This window comes from Aethalodelphis obliquidens, unplaced genomic scaffold (assembly GCF_003676395.1).
Source record: "Aethalodelphis obliquidens isolate GAN/ISIS:26980383/991018 unplaced genomic scaffold, ASM367639v1 scaffold31, whole genome shotgun sequence".
Classification (NCBI taxonomy): Eukaryota; Metazoa; Chordata; class Mammalia; order Artiodactyla; family Delphinidae; genus Aethalodelphis; species Aethalodelphis obliquidens.
Genome location: NW_020837975.1, coordinates 764,265 through 786,401, shown reverse-complemented (window position 1 = coordinate 786,401; position 22,137 = coordinate 764,265). Strand labels below are relative to the sequence as shown.

The 22,137-nt window shown below is 37.7% G+C and overlaps 1 protein-coding gene across 4 annotated transcripts in view; it reads left to right on the top strand.

Moving 5' to 3' along the window:
* The first annotated feature begins 740 nt into the window (after nucleotides 1-740).
* Nucleotides 741-22,137, top strand: part of KHDRBS2 (KH RNA binding domain containing, signal transduction associated 2) — a 713,761-nt gene continuing 692,364 nt past the window's right edge. For all 4 annotated transcript variants that reach the window (XR_003437134.1, XR_003437135.1, XM_027126844.1 and 1 more), the window contains exon 1: nucleotides 741-983. Coding sequence is in view for 2 of the 4 variants with exons in the window: in XM_027126844.1 (XP_026982645.1) it covers nucleotides 893-983 (91 nt within the window). In the remaining 2 variants the exon portion in view is untranslated. The remainder of the gene's footprint in view (nucleotides 984-22,137) is intronic.

The following is a 22,137-nucleotide window of genomic DNA, read 5'->3' as shown; positions in this document are numbered from 1 at the left end:
CTGTGCAAGAATATAGCTCGGGAGCCGCTTTATTTGTTTATCAATGAACATTCTACTGCGTCTCTGCGATGTAGGTCAGGCTCATTGGAAATACCAGCCGCCGATCACATGCAGTCTTCATTATATTTCCAGGCCGGGTGCACAGCTGATTCCTGCACACTGGAGTGCGTAAGAGCTGCAGGACGGAGAGGAGACACCTGTGCCTTAGCGACGCAGGTAAAGCCCCATCTACCTTCCCGAGGCTTTCCCGAGTGCTCTCCCATTCCCTCCGCGCGCCCTCCTCATCACCATCTGCCGTCCCGTCATGGACCCCAGCTTCTCTGTTCAACCGGTGCTTTTCCCGCTCTCTCTCGGCACCTCAGCAGTAAGGAGGGCTCCACACAACTGGGCATGCCTAATAACCAGGGCGGGCTCTGGCTGCGAGAAGAAAGCGCTTGCACCTTCCGCGCTGCCCTCCCCTCTCCTGCCGCGTCCTGCCACTCAGGCGACCCGACTTGCGGCGAGGTCCAGTAAGGGCCCGCGGCCTCGCGGGACCCAGCCTCTCGCGACACCCTCTCCAATCAGCGTTGGGCGGAGGCGGGACGCGCCCTGTGCCCTCCTCTCCTGTTCAGGCTGCTGGTACGAGCCGGGCTGGGCGCGAGCGAGGGACTGAGGCAGGACGGGTCGGGAGGCGCGGGGCCGCGTAGCCCGACGGCGGGGGCGGGCGGGGCGCGGGACCGGAGAGGGCGCCAGACCCCGAGCCGCGGCGGCGTGAGGCGGGAAGCGGGAGGCGGGAAGCGGGAGGCGGGAGGCGGGAGGCGGGAGGCGGGAGGTGGGCGAGCAGGGTGCCGGCGACCTACGTCCGAGCGCGCGGAGCCCTGCGCCTGGCCGGGGTCGGTCCGAAGTCCGCGCTATGAAAGAGGAGAAATACTTGCCTGAGCTGATGGCAGAAAAAGATAGCCTGGATCCATCTTTTGTGCACGCCTCGCGCCTGCTAGCCGAAGGTAGGACTTGCTCCCCAGGTGGAAACAGACAGCTGGCCCCTGTCACCGCGGCGGGGTTCGGGGAGCGGAGTTGGGGAGGACGCCCGTCTCCTTCGCGGAGACTGTCCCCTAAGGTGCTCGACCCAGAGCTGCGGACAGAGCAGGTCCTCGGGCGGCGGATGCTCCCTCCCTCCCTCCCTCCGCAGCTGAATTTGGGGAGCCCGGAGCTGCGAGCTCTGTGGCGGTGGAGACGTGCCCTGTTAGGATCTTTGATGGAGAGAAGTGAGGAGCTACGCGGTCCACGGGGATATTTTCACTCCGCAGAGGGAAGGGAAATCAATTTCGAGTGAATGGTGATCAATGTAGTGTTTTAACAGCTTCTTAGCTACAAATCAGTCTTTCTTTCTTCCTTCCTTTCTTTCTTTCTTTCTTTCTTTTCTTTCTCTTCTGCTTGGGAAGCGATTTTGATGTTCTTTAGTCTAATTACAGTCTTTCCTATGGAAAGTCAGAATTAACCTAGATTAAATTCTGCGTGTTCTTCAATGTTTGTGAACGTGGAAGAGGCTAAAGTGCTTATCAGTTTATTTGAAGTGTGATGATTGCGTGCTCAGGGAGATGCTGATCTCTGGGAACGCTCCACAATTGATCAACTGTTTTACCAAGTGTGCATTTTCTTTTGTGTACCTGTAATGTTAAAAGAGATTTCATTCCCAGAGGAACAGAAATGTCGTCTTTTGCGTTCTTTTGAAAGGTCGTTTAAACACACACACACGCGCACACACACACACACACACGAACATGAACTTTTGTATGACAGAAGTATTAACCAAATTACTTCATTTATCTTGAAATAATGCCGTCTAACTGCTAAAGGTACTCAAGATATCTGTAGCAGTCTACACCTGTCTTTTTAAAAACAACTCCAGATTTTTTTTGCTTGATGAATGCCTCATTAATAATAAACTGCTTCATCATCAAATTGACTACAGTGCAGTTTTGTAGCTTAGGTTCTTATGAACTTACCTATGGTAAAACTAAAAGTTAAAACTTTCTCTTCCTCAGCCCTTAAGCATTAAAGGAAATGTTTTCTTTTTCAAGATTTAGTTGTACATAGAAGGAAAAATTCTAATCCTCCATGTATGAGTCAAATAGTCATTAGGTTTATTTAAATGTTTTGTTGATGGATTATTATTTACAACAATAAAGTGTCAAGTGTTTTTTTCTATTTTGTATACTAAGTAATTAAGAAAAGCTTTATAATCGAAATATTGAATGTGTGAAACAACTAAACTGTTTTTCAAGGAACAAGTTTGGTTTTATGGAGGATTTAGGACAGAAAATGCAATCATGCTTACTACTTTCTTGGTTACTGTATGAAAAAAAATAAATAGAACCTAAAGTTGAAAATGAAAGTCAATTAAAAAATTAAACTCTCCCTCTACTCTATTAAAAAATAAAGATAACTACATAAAAATAATAGAAATATTGTAAATTAATGGGTAAATGATTAAGATTGTTCAAAATGATTAAAAATGCAGTTAAAAGTCTTCTTAAATCATTTACTTCAATATATTTTCCAGAAGTGTCTTCATTTAGCTGATAATGCTTTAAAATGGAAAAAAGTTACAAATTGATCATTTTCTCAGACCTGCTAATTGGACTTCTTTTGGGGACAGCAGACTTGATTAATTCATCAGTCATTAATGAGAGTTAGTGTACTGAAAACTGCCAAACTACAGCAATGCATGTGAGGAGCCCTAAATAGAGAGTGCAAGTATTTCTGCTGCTGATAAAACAGTCAGAGAAGGCTGTGCACCTGGTTCCTTAACATTTTATTTTTCTCAGGAACTTCGTTTCTTCATACTTAGGAACATGTTCCTATGTACTTTGTAATTTAATTTTTTCCCAGTAGGGGGAAGCATGTTCTGCTTTTGTGAAGAATTAGGAGGAAAAAGCTCCTAAATAGAGAGAAAAACATCTAAGTAAGAAACAGAGAGAGGTGTCCAAATTTCAGAGGAAACATAATGAGGAAAAGAGGATGGAGGAGGTGATGATAATAATCTTGAGTATATAAAGAGATAGGCCAAAAGAGACACAAGACTTAAATTCTCTAATTGTACCTGAGGCTCTTTATGTGTGCTTATTGAAGAGTGTCCTTTTGAATCTCTAATAAACCTTAACATACATTTTACATTATAGATCTGTCATTATCTTTTCAAAGGCCATCTGCCTAGATTCTTAAGTCTTGTTTCGGATATCTATAGGAGAGTGTTGTTGAGATAATTTTATTTCTCATCCCTGGAAATGTACTGATTGAAGGCAGCGGCTATAAATAAACCTGACACAGATGTTCATTTGGAAAGAAGGTGCTCAGTGAAGTACATTTCAGCCAGCACTGTGCAGACCGTCTCAAGACTGAGTGAGTAATAAAAATGATCCAGATGATTCAGTTCTTCGGAATGATTTTCTGGAAGCTAATACATACAAGGGCAGTGATGTAAACCAATGAGCTTTCACAGTGATTTATTTTGATTTTTTGATTGGTGGTAGATGCAAATCAGTGCTCAATTGTGACTACTTCACTTAGAATAGAAGGCCATAGGGTTAAAAGTGCTAGTTTGTTGGTTATTTTGTTATTTTTGTTGTAGTTTGTTATTTCACTTGTTCCTGCTGTGTACTTTCAGTAGGAATGATTCTGAGAAAGTTAAAGGAAGAGCCCAAACATTTTATGTATTGTGTTGTTACTTAGAAAAATCTTGAATAATATGGTTTGAATAGTATAATATGTTTGAGCAGTTAAAAGAATTTTCTTCTGTGATGATAATATTGTTTAATTACCTATTTGTATGGAAGGTGCTTTGGAGTATGATAAAACAGCAAATTCAGCATGATTCTTGAAGTTCCACTCAGCCTCTGAATTTGCTTGCCAGATGAAATTAGACGAGGTTATTTATATCTGTGATACTGCTGGGAAGTGCACTAAACTGTGAATCCAGATACCTGGATTTTAATTCCACTTTTGCCTAAACTGAATCTTGGTAAATTTCCCTTCCCTGAACCAGTCTTTCAAATTGAGGAGTTGGACTAGATTTCTTTGTAATTCTAATGAAGTCTGGGACTACTGCTGGTGCAAAGGAGTGGTGTTTGTGTATTCAGAATACCAAAATCAGTGGCTAAATATTTTGGAAGCTTTTTTCATTCCTTCTTAGTTTAATGATTAATAATACATTTATTGCATTATAATGCAATTTGAAGCATAAACATTATTTTGGGTACTGGGGACAGATTTACATTTACTGAACCATTCTCAAGGCTTGGGAGCTAAAAATGTATATGCATGGAAATATTCTTGTTTGCAGTAAAGCCTGCTTGTCTGCTGACAGACATAGATCTGTTCAAATTTATAGATTCAGTTATGGCAATTCCATACCTTTAGGAGGATTAATAAATTCTTGTCCAATTGAGAGTGTTTTGGGTTCTCTGGCTGGCAATATTTCCTAACCTGAATTATTCACAAATATTGGTAGGTTCATCATTGTTTTGGTTGACTCATCATATGATGAAGTCAAATATTGCCAAATATCCCAACAGTTCAAGTGATTTTTAAAAAACTCTGGGTGCTTTTTTCAAATTTTGGTGAAAAGCTTGCCCTTCCATCTAGAATTGGCCTGTTTGCAGGTGTGGATGAATGAGAGGAACATGGATTAATAATTTATCACAAATGCTGACTTGTAGTGATTCAACTACATTTAGATTTTCAGTAAGGATCATTTTTAAACTCAGAATGTGTTCCTTGAAATATTTTCCATAAAACATGGTGAGTTCTTAAGTTAAAGAAAGGTATTGGTATAATTTCTAAAACCAACTTCTGATAAAAAATAGTATTCATGTGACTTTTCCTTTGATTGATGTAATCTCTTTTCTCTCCCAATAAATTTGAGATAACCTTATTTATGTTTCTTAAATAAAAATAAAAATTGGCAAAAAAAAACTAAGTTAAAGGTATCTTTGATCTGCAGTTAAAACACATTTATCATATAGTGGAGAAATTCTGCTTTAGCAAACAAAACACTTGGGATGGAGTGTTGACACCCCTGCCAACTGTGAAATAAAGGATATTTCATTTATTTCCTTTCTGATTCTCAGTTTCTTCACCTGTAAAACAGCAAAACGAATATCCACCAGCCAGAGTTCTTTTAATGTTAAAAAATGCTGTTTGTGACTATGTAAGCTGTATTTTAAAATAGGAATATTTGTACAACTAAAACAAAAACATAAGCAGAAATTCTACAAATATAAGATGATGTGTTTAAGGTTTTCCTTAATGTTTTAATGGCATTGTGGACTTGACCTCAACTTGAAGCTTGATTTTGTAATAAAATGAGCACTGACTTAACTCTCTGAATCACTGCTGAGTGAAATTTGAACTCATACACCAAATTATGAAATAGATTATCTTATAAAAGATGATTCCAACGAGAGATTTTAAAATATCGTGTTCCCTCCATCAGTGGTCGCTTGCCCGTGTCTGACTTGAGCCTGGTTAGCCCAGGACCTGGATCTCTCGAGGCTCATTCTGCACCTGCTTGGCCTCCTCATCAGGCCACATGTTCATCACTCTGGGCAGCTGGCTGCATTCTCCTTTTCCTCAAGGGAAGTGGATTTCTGTCTTCCGAAGTTCTTCAGCCTCCTACCACTTAAAAAATTCCATACTCCTTTCATTCCCAGAAGGTGAAATTAATTTTTTTGTTCAAGGCTGACTTGTTCACAGCATCCTTAATCCCAGCACCCATCATCCCCTCCAGGTCTGGCCTATTATATCCTTTCTTCAGTAGTTCCAACGTCTTCATCCCCAGCTTTCCTTGGAGCAGCCTATAAACATGATTCAATCGGAATCACTTAAAAAAAATAGAATACTTGTTTCACTTGCTGAAAGTAATAAAAATAACCTCTCTTGACAATTTTTCTCCTTTGTTTCCTTCAAGTTTCTGATGACATGAGTCCATACAGCTGCTTACTTTCTCAGTTTACCTTCCACAGGTCCTCCATCTCGCTGCAGTCCTCATCATTGTCTTGAAACCAGAGGCTCCAGTGAGAATCATCTAATTGCCCAATCCAGTAAAATGTGTCTGACCTCTCATCAGGGCACTTGGCTGCACTTTCCACTATTGTTCTTCTCCCAATTTCTTGGCTTCTCCCTTGGTTTACAAGCACTACACACTGTTGGTTTTTCTCTTCTGTCTCTCTTACCAGGGCTCACCATCCTCCCTCTCTCTCCTCCCCACCCCAACACACACACCCTGTCAAGAGTGGTTCATTCAAGATCAGAGTGTGACCATGTCACACCTTTAAATGCTATTGTCATAGGCAGGCCATCTCTGACAGCAGGCCAGCAGAGGGAGGGGATGCTGCCTGCCTGGATGCTTCTGGGGCAGGGAGAGTCCAGGCTTCCCCAGGTGCCTAGGGGAGGGAGGGAGCCCCTTTTTGCTGTTCCCGTGTGGTCTTTAGTGACACCGAGAGGGGTGGGGAGGAATTCCAGCAGGAGTGAAAGATTCTCTGACACCCCCGGTTTGGACGGGGAAGGATGCATTGGTTCTGCTCCTGGGGGTGGACATCCGGGTCTCCACGTAGCCTCTGTCCCCACTGCTGGTGGTACGGAAGTGCTGTTGCCTATTCAGTCCCCCTGCCTCCCCCCAGAGAGAAGGAGTGCCCCTTCACAGTGGAGGGAGGCTGGACGCCCAGGCTCCCTATTTAATTTTTCTTGATGGGGGTGAGCCTGAGACACCGGTTTTTGGGTTTTGTTTTGTTTTCTGTGTTGTTTGGCTGGGGAAGGATGTTTGTTGTCTAAAAGTTTTCTGTCTTGCAAGGTTGCCCTCTTTCTAGTCCTGTGGCCGGAGAGAGCAGGCTTTGCTTGAGCCTTTTTTTGGTCTCCTTCTGTTAATGTTCCTGGGTTTCCAACCTTTCCAGCTGCCACTTTGGCATATATGAAACACAAGAAAAACTAGCAAAACCACTGCCTGAGTCACATGGTACCCAGCCAGCCTGCCTTCTTCCTGCCCCCTTCTGCAAAGTCTTCTGTGTTTATTTTATATATAATATCCAGTCTCCATTCATTTGTGTTTTAATTTATTTCTTTATAAGATTTTCTTTTGAAGGCAGGTTCAGTCTTGTACATTAATATTTCATTAATTATGTAAGAATGAGCATGACCAGGATAAATCCATCTGGATAATGAACACAATATCTGATCAAAATTTTTGGTTTCTATTAAGTATACAATCTAGATTGGAGCTCTGTGTTCTCATGGCAGCTGCAGAAGGAGGGAAGTTTTAGAGATGGTTTTTAGAAACCCTTGGAGATGACTCTAGTATCACCAGCCTTTCCTATGTCCTTATTTTTTGAACATTTGATTTGATCCCTTTTCTTGTCTGAATACAGATTATAAGAAATGTAGCTTAATCGGAATTATATCCTGACACCAGTTGGTTTCTTTAAAGCTATAAACAGTGTAAGGCTTAATATATTAATAGATTGTAATATGATCCTTTTCTTACAGAAATGGTGAATTTCAGTAAAATAAGTATGATATAGAAATATATATTTTTTAAAAATAATAGAGTACTGGTTAATAGCTGGTCTCCCAAAGGAATGTTAGCAGATACCCGTGTTATATGACTTCTTCATTTTCTCCAGAGGAGAGTTCTGAAATAACCGCATGTTTTATTTGTCAAAAAGTTGAGAGGTCACAGCCAAGTATCTTGTTGCACAAATATTTTTAACTGTTTTGGGAAGCAAATCATTTGTAGCGTATCCTCCATTGCTTACCTTACCCTCAGGAGCACTACTTCCAAAAAATTTTTGCGGTAGAGAGAGAGAATAAACATTCAAGAACACCTGAATGACAAAGTTTTCGGTCCTTTACTATAGATGAACTTGTAGTTTAGCTACAGTTTGGGGGATGAGTTCTGTGGGGCAAGGACTCAGTGATCCTTGACTATGTGATTGCATGTGCCCTTGAATGTGAGTTGGTAACACCGGTCCTCAGTATGTGTTATTGGTATATGAAGAGGTATCAGATGTTTAATTTATTAGTTTTTAACAGTATACATAAGATATAAATAACAGTGCATGGTAAGAGCTGCTGGGGTTTACAGACTGCTGGTGTCACAGAGATTCCAAGGAGGTCACCGTGATTGTAGTTCTTCATTCTCGTGGTCACTCTGTCAGCATTGGTGAGGAGATACTCCTTGTCACGCAGTGTACTGGATGCTGACACACCTACCACAATGCATCCACTCGCCAATCCTATGAGATAGTTACTAGCATTACCCTATTTTACAAATGAGAAAAATTAAGAATTAGAGAAGTTAATTTATCTCAGATCACACAGCAAATAAATTATAAAGCTGAAACCCAGGCTTTCTTACCCAGAGACAGGTGTACTGGTTACAGCATCCTGTCTCCCGTGGGAGACACTGCTTCAGGCAGGCTTTGCAGGAAGTTCAGATATTAACATGCAAAGTACTTTGAGGAGATCAGCGTGGTGGTCATCATTCACTTCTTAAATATGTTCCTGAATGCAAGTATTGGATGAATTCTTCCCCAGTGTCTTTAAATAAGTATAGTATATAAAAGGCAAATACATTTATAAATTGGAAATTTACCTTAGTACAGAATTGGGTTAAGGATTATCAAGGGAGCCTACATTTTCAGTGTCTTACATTGACTGTTGTTTCTGAGGGAGTTTAGTTGTGAGATGGTAAAGAGCAGGAGAACACTTTTTTTTCTTTTCTTGGATCCAAAAGAGGGATTGGAGACCTTTGTGTGATTTGCTGAGACTTTTTCTTTCCATGTTTTTTTTTTAAGAGAACTGCTTATATTTGCCAAATTCTTCTAGGAAGGAAGAACAACCATAGGTCCTCTCTTGTGTCTTGAGGGAGTGTCAGTTTTGTTTATAATTTGGGAGTTGAGCAGAGTTCACATGTGGTCAGAAACTGAGAACCCATTTCACCAGCATGGCCTGATACAAATGTTATCTATAGGTAATGAGGCTTTAGGATTTAATTACTTTGAAACAGATTGGTCTGTGTTATTACACTTTTATCAGGAATGGCACAATTGATGTCCATTTCCTTCAAAACATTGAAGATTAGATTTTACATTCTAATAGAAAAGCAGAATGAACATGTTTTCTCTCGAGTATAGCTATTTTTAGCAGGTTCATTGTATGTCAGAAAATGATAGACCCTGATGCAACTCAGGAGACAGAGCCTCGGTGATGGAAACTCAGTAGAGGCTGAAGGAGAAGAAATCTGTACATTTTGAGAAGAAAGGGATGACTAGAGTAATAGCTACTTTTCTTGAACATATACTGTGGGTCATGTCCTTACATTATATCCAAAAAGGCAGGTAATATTGTCCTTATATTATGGGAAAGATAAAGATTCAGATTAGAGGATAGCCTAATGCATTTGGATTTTTTAAGTAATAAATCAGAGGTTAAGTAAATGTCTAACTATAATGTGAAAGTCTCAAAAAGCAACCATTAAACATTGAAACACTAAACAGTATTGCAGAATATGACTGGTTTAAGGAAATACCAAGATCTTGCTTTGAAAAACTTTTAGGAGAGTTAAATATCTGTTACTAGAGAATTTGTTTCCTTTAAAATAATTTCCTTTAGGAAATTTAAGGAATTTGATTTTTAGAAATTTGATTTACATGTAGCAATATACTCATTGTATAAAAGAAGACTATAAAATGAAAACAGTAACATGAATACATAACAGAATACAGTTCTTACTGTATATTTAGGCATGTAAATGTGAGTGTTAAATTAAGTATCATCCATATCTCCATATAGTCTGTTTTTCTTCTTAGAAGCCAAAAACTAGAAGCTGCCTTTTAATCCATCTAAGATCTGGTGCAAGAGGGGGCCTTTAAGGAATTCTGTGAAGATGAAAGTCATTTGATGTGCTGAGGCAGATGGCAATTTGTTATATGCAGTTGTTTTCGAATGGACTTCATGAGGATAGATGACTCTGTAGTAAGCTAGTATTCTGAAATTAGTGAAAGATTGGAAATTATATCATATCCATATAAGGAAAATCTGGTAGAAGAAAGAATTATGATAATTAAAAGCCATTTAATGGAATTAGATGAGATGATAAGTATTTGGAATGAAGTACAATAAGCCAAATGGTTTCTCTTTGAGTAAAATGAGCAGACTGTGTGTGTGTGTGTGTGTGTGTGTGTGTTAAGCATATACAAAACAGGTGATAAATGAGAAACAGTACAGACTTGGTCCAATTGGTTGCTATTATCTGTATTCTGTATTACTATCTGAGACCTGCTTTTAGGTGGAGGAGAGGACAGAGTTACAGGCAATTAAATACGCAATCTCCATAGGATCTGAGAAATGCAATGACAAGGCAAATAGATGATGCTTTAGGAGCCCACAGAGATCATGGGCGGCCTCAGTGGGAAGGGCCATGTTAGTTGAGATCTAACACAGAAGTAGGATATGGTGGAGATTCAGTGAAGAAGGGGTTATAATATGGGAGAATGATACATAGATACAGCGAACATCTCCAAAGCCTGAAAAGAAAGAGAACATTTTTTTGAATAGGTAGAAGTTAGGTGTGACATTATGATTTACAAAAAGATATATTGATCATCTTACCTGTTTCTGGCCAGAGCTCCTAAAACTCTTGGAATTTCCTAAGTGAAGAGAGATGTAAAGGTGTCTTTTGTAATGTAAATAAGGTGACTTTTTGAAAAGCCCCTAGGTAACTTAAAGATGGGGGCTGGTTGCCAGGGAACCCAACTGGTAATCAGAGGGTGGGAGCTTTCAGTCCTACCTCTCCTTCCCACCCCCCAGACCTTTGGGGAGAGGGGCTAGAGCTTGAATCAGTTGCCAGTCACCAGTGATTTAATCAATCATGCCTATGTAATGAAACCTTGATAATAACATAGAAGGACTGGATTCAGATTTCTTCCAGATTGGTAGCACATGGAGATCTGGGGAGAATGCTGAGCTCCGAAAAGGCTTGGAAGCTCTGCGCTCTTTTCCAGACCTGCTCTGTGCATCTCTTCCACCTGGCTGTTCCTGAGTGTATCACTCTGTAATAAACAGATGTTCTAGTAAGTAAGATGCTTCTCTGAGTTCTGTGAGCTTCTCTAGCAAATTAATTGTCCCCAAGGAGAGGGGGGACCCTGGAAACCTCTGGTTTACAACCAGTAGGTTAGAAGTACAGGTAACAGCCTGGACTTGCAACTGTCATCTGAAGCACAAGAAAGGGGTCGTTGGAAATGGGTCCAGGAACCAAACAGATTAAATATGCTTGGAAAATACAGTAAAAGAGAAAGCATGTAGAAAAGTGGGTCTAAAGAGAGTGGTTTATCACACATGTCTTGTAAACTACGTTAAGAAGTTTGGACTTGTCGACTGTAAAAACTGCACAGTCTAAAAGAACATTTATATAAAGTTGAAGAAAGAAGTGATTTATGATGATAGAAATCAGAATAGTGGTTGCCAAAGGAATGCAGAGTCATGGTAAAGCTGTATAAGGAGAGTCTCTGGGCTGATGGAAATGTTCTCTATTCTTGTCAAGAGCCCTGCATATACAGCCTATACAGTTATCACAACTCATCAAATTGTAAACCTAAAAACTGCATTTCACTATTCATAAGATTTGCCTCAATTATTTTTTTTCAAAAAAGTGGAGTAAAGAAAAGAATCTTCATTGATTTCTGCTGTTGGATAAATACTGCAGGTAAACTTGCAGAGGATTCACGAGATGATTGATGATTGATCCGTGGTATAGTTGACAAGAGCCTGTATCATAGATGAGGAAGCAAAGGCTCAAACAGATTTAGAAATTGGCCCAGAGTCACAAAGCAGCCAAATGGCAGATCTAGGATTCAAACACTAGTGTTTTGACATCACCTACTGTGTTCTTTCTATTATAACAGTAGCTCTCAAATAATTTTTATCACATTCCAGGGTAAGAAATACCACATACACACACACACACACACACACACACACACACATACACACACACACAAAAATAAATGTTTCATGAAGTAATGCTTAACCTTAAAATAAATAAAGTTTTGCATATGCAAATGTCTTCTTTCAGATCCAACATAGTTAATATTTCCTCCAGTGCCAAAACAAATCTTGGAAAGATAATACATACGTCTTTTCACACTATAATGTCACTTAGTGCGGAGAAATGCTCATAATACAAGCTTAAAGGATCTAAATGTCCAGCACATTCTGGTGCCAATCTCATGCTCACTGTGGATCACTGATCAGAATGGAGGCAGTAAATTTCTACATTGACTGTAGAATCACAAATTCATGGGGAAAATGTATCAAGAAGGTGTCAGTGGTCAACAAAGTCACATGTGACCACAACCTAAGAACCCTCAAAGAAAAAAGTAGGTGCATACGATAGATGCGGGATTAGGAAAGACTCAGAAGCTCAGAGTATGCACTCTTCCTACTTCTTAAGTTCAACATAGTCTTGAAAGTTATCCATGTTCCTACATTTATCAATAGTTTATTTTTCCTTGCTGAGTAATGTTCCATTGTATCAATATCTCACAATTTGATTATCCAGTCTCTTGTGAATGGGCATGTGGGCTGTTTTCAGGGATAGCTTATTATGCTTATTATGAATAGGTTGCTATGAATGTTCATGTGCAAGATTTTTGTGGACATGCATTCTCTTTACATAAAACAGAATTGCTGGGTCTTAGAATGTGTGTGTATGTGTATATATGTGTATATATGGTAAGCCTTATTTATATTATATGGGATTGCAAAATAATTTCCTAAAGTGGTTGCACTGTTTTATCTCTCACCAACATTGTATGAAAACTCTGGTTGTTCTACTTGCTTGCCAGTACCTGAAGTTCTCAGTCTTAACAACAGCTATTCTAGTATTTCAAGTGGTAACTTATTGTAGTTTTTGTTTGTTTGTTTGTTTGAATCTTTTTAAAATTTTATTTTTTATTGAGGTATAGTTGATTTACAATGTTGTGTTAGTTTCAGATGTACAGCAAAGTGATTCAGTTATTTTTATATGTTTTTTTGATTTTTTTTCTATTATAGATTATTACAAGATACTGAGTATAGTTACCTGTGCTATACAATAGGTCCTTGTTGGTTATCTATTTCATACATAGTAGTGTGTATATGTTAATCCCAAACTCCTATTTTATCCCCCCCTTTCCCCTTTTAATATTCAATTCCTTGATGATTAATGATGTTGAACATGTTTTCAAATACTTTTTGGCCATTTGTATCTGTTATCTTACTTGAAACAATTGGTTAGAATGTTGACGAACTTTTAATTGGATTGTTGGTCTTTTTATTGTTGGTGGAGTAATTTGTATATTCTGGATTTGCATCCTTTGTGAAATATACATACTGCAAATATTTTCTCCCAATATGCGGCTTGGCTTTTAATTTTCTTAAGTGTCTTTTGAAGAGCAGAAGTTAATTTTTTTCTAAAGTCTAATTCATTGTTTTTTTTTTCTTATACTTTAGTGTTGTGTCCTCCCTAGGAAATCTTTGCCTACCTCAAAGTCACAAAGGGTCTTCTCAATATTTTTTTCTAGAGGCTTTATGGTTTTAGCTTTTAAGTATAGGTTTATGACACATCTAGAGGTAACTTTTGTATATGGTGTCAAGATAGGGTCAAAGTTCTTATTTTTTTTTAAGATTTAAATATTCAGTATCATTTACTGAAAATATATACTTTTTGCTCATTATCATGTTTAAAGTGTTAAAAGACATAGTATAGTGTTTAAGCACATAAAATATAGATAAATAAAGATCATAGTGTCTAAGTATATGTGAACTGTCTGCAATATTGTCCCTCAGTATGTTTGTTCCAATACAAAGGGAACAATGGCTGCCTTAGAATGATTAAGCATGACATGTTTTTGGACTGTGCTTTAAAATTATATATAGCTATATGAATTTTTTGCCATTTCCTCAGAATTTAGAACATAATCTTTTAAGAACATTATGAATACACTTTCTTACTGTAACTGAGGAGGAGACTAGCCATCCCAGAGGCCTTGAAGTTTACTGACTATGACAAGGATAGCATTCTTTCAATAAAGAAGTAAGGTACTTGCTGCTACTCAGCAGTAGTGATATCTAGTAAAATTTGAACTATTGCCCTGTCCTCACTAGCAAAGTAAGTTCTAGAATCACAAAATAGTGCGTAAAGTAGATGCATTAAACATTTTATTTAAAAAAAAGACCATATAATTTTAGATAGTAGGTTATATGCTTTTTCTATTTTTGCAGATAAAAAATATATTGTACAGAAACAATACACTGTACAGAATTGACAAATCTACCCTGGGTAAAATAGGTACACCTGCAGATGAACAACTGGGACCGACATCTCCATCCACAGTGATAGCCCATTGATACCTCTTGATCATCAGTGGCATATTAAGAGATAGCATTGCAATTACCCTGAAATGTGACATAGTTTTGAAAACTGCCCGAGGGCATAAGTGACTGCTGACTTTAGATTAATCCCTAAAGCACAGGTACCATACCACTATGACTTCGTAAACACGCAGGTGCCCATCGTTTCAACACTAATAGCCAAAAAGATTTAACAATGATCCAGACTGACACAGTACATCAGTGCTGGATTCTGACAAGGTAATTCTTGGGGGAGTGTGTTTATACAGGCAGGAAGGCTACTCCCTGAAGGAAGATGGTTGTGTTCTGGGTTTTAGAAATAGGAATGTAGTGGGCAATTTCTGTTTGGATCTGGACAAGAAGTAAAATGAATTTACATGCCATAAAGTGAGATAGCCTTGTGAATTACTGAAGTCTGTTCCTGTGGGGGTATTTAAAACCTCCTATAGAAAATTGAGAAAAGGAAAAATAACTATTTTGTTTTTCTCAAAAGATATATGTTGATACTTCCTTGGAAATGGAAGTTTGGATTAGATGATTTATGAATATCAATTTTATCTCATTTTAAAAATTTCATAGTATTGGACAATAATTCTTTATTTACCATAAAGGAAAACTGCTTTTGAAATTTGTCTGAACATGAAATGTTAGAGTGTATGATTTATGTTAAATAATAGTTTATAGATATATTTAAACCCCTGAAAGAAATGTCTTTTTTATATATGTATCAGACTTGCACAGTATTAGTTTTAAGATCCACATTAGGTGAATAAGGAGAGAAAAAAAGTCTCTGAAGTGTCTGATGTTTACTGTTAGTAGCTCATTTTGACCACTTCCAATTAGAAATGAAAAAATAAGTACAACTTTCTTAGATGCAATTCACTTTCTAGTTCCTGATGACTGATATCATATAACTGATGTTTCACAGGATTCTCTAAGTTTGTTTTGACCCATATTCTCTTAAACTCTGACCCGCTTCTTCAGGGCACTGAATTACTCACCCTTGTTCACTTGGCTGCTGCCAAAGGGATCAGAGCAGCCTTCCAACTTTTTCTGGTGAGAAATTGGCATTAAAGGAAAGAGGTCACCCAGTTTGGGTTGGTTCCTGATACAGGGGGAAAGTAGACTCTGGGGTTCTAAGTCTGTTCTTCAGAACAAAACAGATACACAGACTGAGGCCATTCCAAGGAGGTCTTTCCAGGGCCCCAGCTAACCTAACTTCCTTGAGAAGCCCCAGGATTTTTCCAAGATATACACTTTTCTGATAATTATTTAAGGTGGCTCTGATTGTTTTATGTTATTTGCAACCAAAATAACTTTGACTAAGAGAAAACAGAACTGATCTTAGGATAATAGCAATCCTTTTTTTTTCCTCCCTCCCTCCCTCCCTCCCTCCCTCCCTCCCTTCCTTCCTTCATTCCTTCCTTCCTTCCTTCTTTCCTCCCTCCCTTCCTTTCTTATACAGCAGGATCTTATTAGTTATCTATTTTATACATATTAGTGTATGTATGTCAATCCAATCTCCAAATTCATCCCACCACCATCACCCCCGCACCCCACGCTTCCCCCTTTGGTGTCCATACATTTGTTATCTACATCTGTGTCTCTGTTTTTGCCTTGTAAACTGGTTCATCTGTACCATTTTTCTAGATTCCACATATATGTGTTAATATACGATATTTGTTTATCTCTTTCTGACTTACTTCACTCTGTATGAAAGTCTCTAGGTCCATCAACGTCTCTATAGATGACCCAATTTCGTTCCTTTTTATGGCTGAGTAATATTCCATTGTATATATGTACCACATCTTCTTTATCCATTTGTCTGTCAGTGGGCATTTAGGTTACTTCCATGACCTGGCTATTGTAAATAGTGCTGCAATGAACATTGGGGTGCATGACTCTTTTTTTTTTAATTTAACCTTACTTCCTATTTTAGAAAATATATTTTTTACACATAATTTAAGCAAAATGATGTAAGCAAGCATAAAAATCAGTGTGAGTTCACTATTTTGTTGAACAAGTAGGGTGCACAGAAAATAATGAGAAAAGAACCTGAAACTTTTCTATCACTCTCCATTTATCTTATTCTGCAAGATGAATTTTTCCGTCTTTCTAGAAGAAAACTAGGACGCATTCTATATTCTTCTGATGATTATCAAATAATAAAAGAGATTTTTAGGTACTTCTAGTCATAAAGACAACTTGAGTTCAATAATTAACATGCATCTTTATTCTGGCTTGTTGTTTTCAACTCCTTAGTTGATGCCTAGATATCTGGAGGTACACCTCTAGGTGCTTTCTATTGAGGTTTCTCATCCCCTTAGCAAGCTGTCTTGAAGAGTTCTGTGCACCCCATGCTAGCTCCCTACAGTTCATAGCTCTTACCTGGTACATGGGGTATGTGTTCTAAGCATCCTTTGCTCTGACAAACCATGGGATATGGGACCAGTCCTAACCCAGCCACCTCTCCTTCTTTCGTAGCCGGTTCATTTATAAAGCATTCACATTTTTAAATCATATTAGTTCAGAGGAAGACCCTAGTTCACTATATCTTCCAAGTTCAAGGGAACATGGGGATTTGACCCCTAGATCCCTGACAAAGGGAAGAAATTGTGCCAGGTACCAATACATTTTCCAGCTGTTACCTATTTCAAGGTTTGTCTTAACTTGATAGAACCACTTTTACCAACGGGTCCCTTCCCTAAACAGCTTGCATTAGCCAGTTATAAAAATGCAGCTATTTTGAGCCTCTGCAGGACACCTCTGACAAGCCATGTTGTTACAGAGCTCTTGATGGGACTGACTGAGGGTTTGCAGGGCCTTCATTTCAGGATAACTTCTTCCCAGTCCTTCTTCATTTCCCTTTTCCACAAGAGTTATCCCTAACGAATATCCTGCATACGAAACTCCATCAGGGAATCTATTACCAAGCAACCAAACCTGAGAAGTTCTGTGTGATGGTTTTACATTCATTTTGGATTTTATTGATAGCATCTATTGTTTTGAGGATCCAGATAAAATTGATACTAAGATGCTTTTCATTACTGCTGTGTGTGTGTGTGTACACATATATATGTATATACATACACATCACTGAAATGTTCAAAAATTCTGTGCACTCATTTCTTGGATGGAACATAATTAAACTTATCACACCAAGTCCCCAATTTATCTGACTACTGAGCTCATGGTCACTTGCATTTAGCCCTATGTGGCACTAAATCCTTTGTACTGTATTTGCATATTTAATTTTTTTCATTTTTCCTAATAGACTGCGTGATGAATGATCAGTTATTTGCTTACAGTATGTGTTCAATAAAATATTTAGAGTAAATGAATAACAAGTATAATATAATTACTACATAAGCTATTATTATGCCTTGTTAACATTAGCTTTTCCTAAAAACAGCAGATTATATACTATGAACATGAACTTTATAATTTTAATTTTATAATAAAAGCCTACACAACACAATAACGATACAATAACTTGATCATGTAATTTTATCACAACTAGTTTAATAGTACATCTTCATTAACACAATTTCCTTCTTTGAACATTAACATTACCTACAATTAGCTACATTTATATTTCAAGAGATATTATGACTTTTGTAAATAATTTGTAAATAATCTAATTACTCTATCAGTATTACTTTGGATTAATATTTAATGTTTTCCCTAAAAATTTCTAACCTTTAAATTAGCTTTATTTTGTTTTCAGAAAAGCATACACAACAAATTCTCATGATATTCATTAGGATAGGCTAAACTGATATAAAAATGACTCAAAAGTATAATGGCTTAACACAAAATTAGTTTATTTCTTATTCACATAACCATTCAAGGTTTTGATTTTTTTTTTTAAGACTTGAGGATGACTCTTTTCCAATCATTCAATCAAAACCCAGTCATTCCTTTGGGGACTCCAACAGCATCATAGGGTGTTGCCATGGAGGGTGCCTTGTTGAGACTGGCTCACCACACCCGGGTTCTAGCAGGGAAAAAAGTGAAAGATAATAACTAGGAAGGAGACGTTTTCTCTTTAAAGTCCTAGACCAGGAACACAACAAAGATAACTTTTGCTCATATTTCATTGTTAGGAATTTAATTATATGGCCATCCCTAAACTGCAGTAGGGCTGGAAAGCATAGTCTGTTGCTGAACCAAGAAGAAGTGTAAGAACAGATACCTCTACTACCAACAATCTTAGTGCTTTATAAAGTATATTTCAGAAAAGTTCAAACATTGATAAAAGTAAGGAATGTAGTATAATAAACTTTAATGTGTACAGTTTGAAAACATACAGCATTGTGTCAATCTTATGTAATTTAGTCTCTATCCACTTTTTAAACACAGATCTAACATCTCTTTTCACCCATAATACTTCTGTATCTGTCTCTAATCTTTCATGGACTTCCTTTTGAATATATCATTACTATGTAATTTCTCTCAAAAAATAATAATTTAATTATCAGCAATAACAAACCCATATTTAAGTTTATCTGACTGGGGAGACCAACTTTGGATATAGACTGTGAAATGGGGGGTTGTTGCAGAAATTAACTAGTGATTGAGAAATGGTCACTTTGTGGCCACTTATAGAAGTTTATATATACTTTTGTATCTTGTATTCTTGCAAAGACAGACTAGCAGCATTCAGTAAACTGATGTTAAGATTCTTACAGGGAAACTATAAGAAAAGCAGGTTCCCAGGTTCTAATTCTGGATATTTGCTTCTGTAAGTCTACGTTGAGGTCTAGGAATAATTAATTCTAACAAGTGTATGACTTTTTGAATTAAGGTTTTCTCTGGGTATATGCCCAGTAGTGGGATTGGTGGGTCATACTGTAGTTCTATTTTTAGTTTTTTAAGGAACTTCCATACTGTTTTCGATAGTAGCTGTATCAATTTACATTCCTACCAACAGTGCAAGAGGGTTCCTTTTCTCCACACCCTCTCCAGCATTTGTTGTTTTTAGATTTTCTGATGATGCCCATTCTAATTGCTGTGACGTGATACCTCATTGTAGTTTTGATTTGCATTTCTCTAATAATTAGTGATGATGAACAGCTTTTCATATGCCTCTTGGCCATCTGTATGTCTTCTTTGGAAAAATGTCTATTTAGGTCTTCTGCCCATTTTTGGATTGGGTTTTTCGTTTCTTTAATATTGAGCTGCATGAGCTGTTTATGTATTTTGGAGATTAATCCTTTGTCCATTGATTCATTTGCAAATATGTTCTCCCATTCTGAGGGTTGTCTTTTCATCTTGTTTATAGTTTCCTTTGATGTGCAAAAGCTTTTAAGTTTCATTAGGTCCCATTTGTTTATTTTTGTTTTGATTTCCATTTCTCGAGGAGGTGGATCAAAAAAGATCTTGCTGTGATTTATGTCCAACAGTGTTCTTCCCATGTTTTCCTCTAAGAGTTTTATAGTGACCGGTGTTATATTTAGGTCTTTAATCCATTTTGAGTTTACTTTTGTGTATGGTGTTAGGGAGTGTTCTAATTTCATTCTTTTACATATAGCTGTCCAGTTATCCCAGCACCACTTATTGATGAGACTGTCTTTTCTCCATGGTATATCTTTGCCACGTTTGTCATAGATTAGTTGACCATAGGTGTGTGGGTTTATCTCTGAGCTTTCTATCCTGTTCCATTTATCTATATTTCTGTTTTTGTGCCAGTACAATATTGTCTTGATCACTGTAGCTTTGTAATATAGTCTGAAGTCATGGAGTCTTATTCCTCCAGCTCCGTTTTTTTTCCCTCAAGATTGTTTTGGCTATTCAGGGTCTTTTTGGTCTCCATACAAATTTTAAGATTTTTTGTTCTAATTCTGTAAAAAATGCCATTGGTAGTTTGATAGGGATTGCACTGAATCTGTAGATTGCTTTGGGTACTATAGTCATTTTCACAGTATTGAATCTTGCAATCCAAGAACATGGTATATCTCTCCATCTGTTTGTGTCATCTTTGATTTCATCAGTGTCTTATAGTTTTCTGAGTACAGGTCTTTTGCCTCCTTAGGTAGGTTTATTCCTAGGTATTTTATTCTTTTTGATGCAGTGGTAAATGGGATTGTTTCTTGAATTTCTCTTTCTGAGCTTTCATTGTTAGTGTATAAAAATGCACCAGATTTCTGTGTATTAATTTTGTATCCTGCAACTTTACCAAATTCATTGATGAGCTCTAGTAGTTTTCTGGTAGCATCTTTAGGCTTTTCTGTATACAATAGCATGTCATCTGCAAACAGTGACAGTTTAACTTCTTCTTTTCCAATTTGGATTCCTTTTACTTATTTTTCTTCTCTAATTGCCATATCTAGGACTTCCAAAATTATGTTGAATAAAAGTGGCAAGAGTGGACATCCTTGTCTTTTTCCTGATCCTACAGGAAGCGCTTTCAGCTTTTCACCAGTATGAGTATGATGTTAGCTGTAGGTTTGTTTTATATGGCCTTTATTGTGTTAAGGTAGGTTCCCTCTATGTCTACTTTCTGGAGAGTTTTTATCATAAATAGGTGGTGAATTTTATCAAAAGCTTTTTCTGGAGCTATTGAGATGATTATATGGTTTTTATTTTTCAATTTATTGATGTGGTGTATCACACTAATTGATTTGTAGATATTGAAAAATCCTTGCATCCTTGGGATAAATCCCACTTGATCATGGTGTATGGTCCTTTTAATGTATCGTTGGATTCGGATTGCTAGTATTTTGTTGAGGATTTTTGCGTGAATATTTGTCAGTGATATTGGCCTGTAATTTCTTTTTTTGTGTGGTATCTTTGTCTGGTTTTGGTGTCTGGTGTTGGTGGCCTCATAGAATGAATTTGGGAGGTTTCCTTCCTCTACAAATTTTTTGAACAATTTCAGAAGAATAGGTGTTAGCTCTTCTCTAGATATTTAATAGAATTCACCTGTGAAGCCATTGGGTCCTGGACTTCTGTTTGTTGGAAGTTTTTTAATCACAGGTTCAATTTCAGTGCTTGTGATTGGTCTGTTCATATTTTCTATTTCTTCCTGGTTCAGTCTTTGGATATTGTATCTTTCTAACAATCTGTCCATTTCTTCCAGGGCATCCATTTTATTGGCATACAGTTGCTTGTACTAGTCGCTTATGGTCCTTTGTATTTCTGTGCTGTCAGTTGTTACTTTTCCTTTTTCATTTCTAATTCCACTGATTTGAGTCTTCTCTCTTTTTTTCTTGATGAGTTTGGCTAATGGTTTATCAATTTTGTTTATCTTCCTAAAGAACCAGCTTTTAGTTTTATTGATCTTTGCTATTGTTTCCTTCATTTCTTTTTTTGTGTGTGTATGTTGATTAGCTCTTTTTTATTTTTTTAACATCTTTATTGGAGTATAATTGCTTTACAATGGTGTGTTAGTTTCTGCTTTATAACAAAGTGAATCAGTTATACATATACATATGTTACCATGTCTCTTTCCTCTTGCGTCTCCCTCCCTCCCACCCTCCCTATCTCACCCCTCTAGGTAGTTACACACCACCGAGCTGATCTCCCTGTGCTATGCAGCTGCTTCGCACTAGCTATCTATTTTACATTTGGTAGTGTATATATGTCCATGCCACTCTGGCACTTTGTCACAGCTTACCCTTCCCCCTCCCCATATCCTCAAGTCCATTCTCTAGCAGGTCTGTGTCTTTATTCCTGTCTTACCCCTAGGTTCTTCAGGAACTTTTTTTTTTT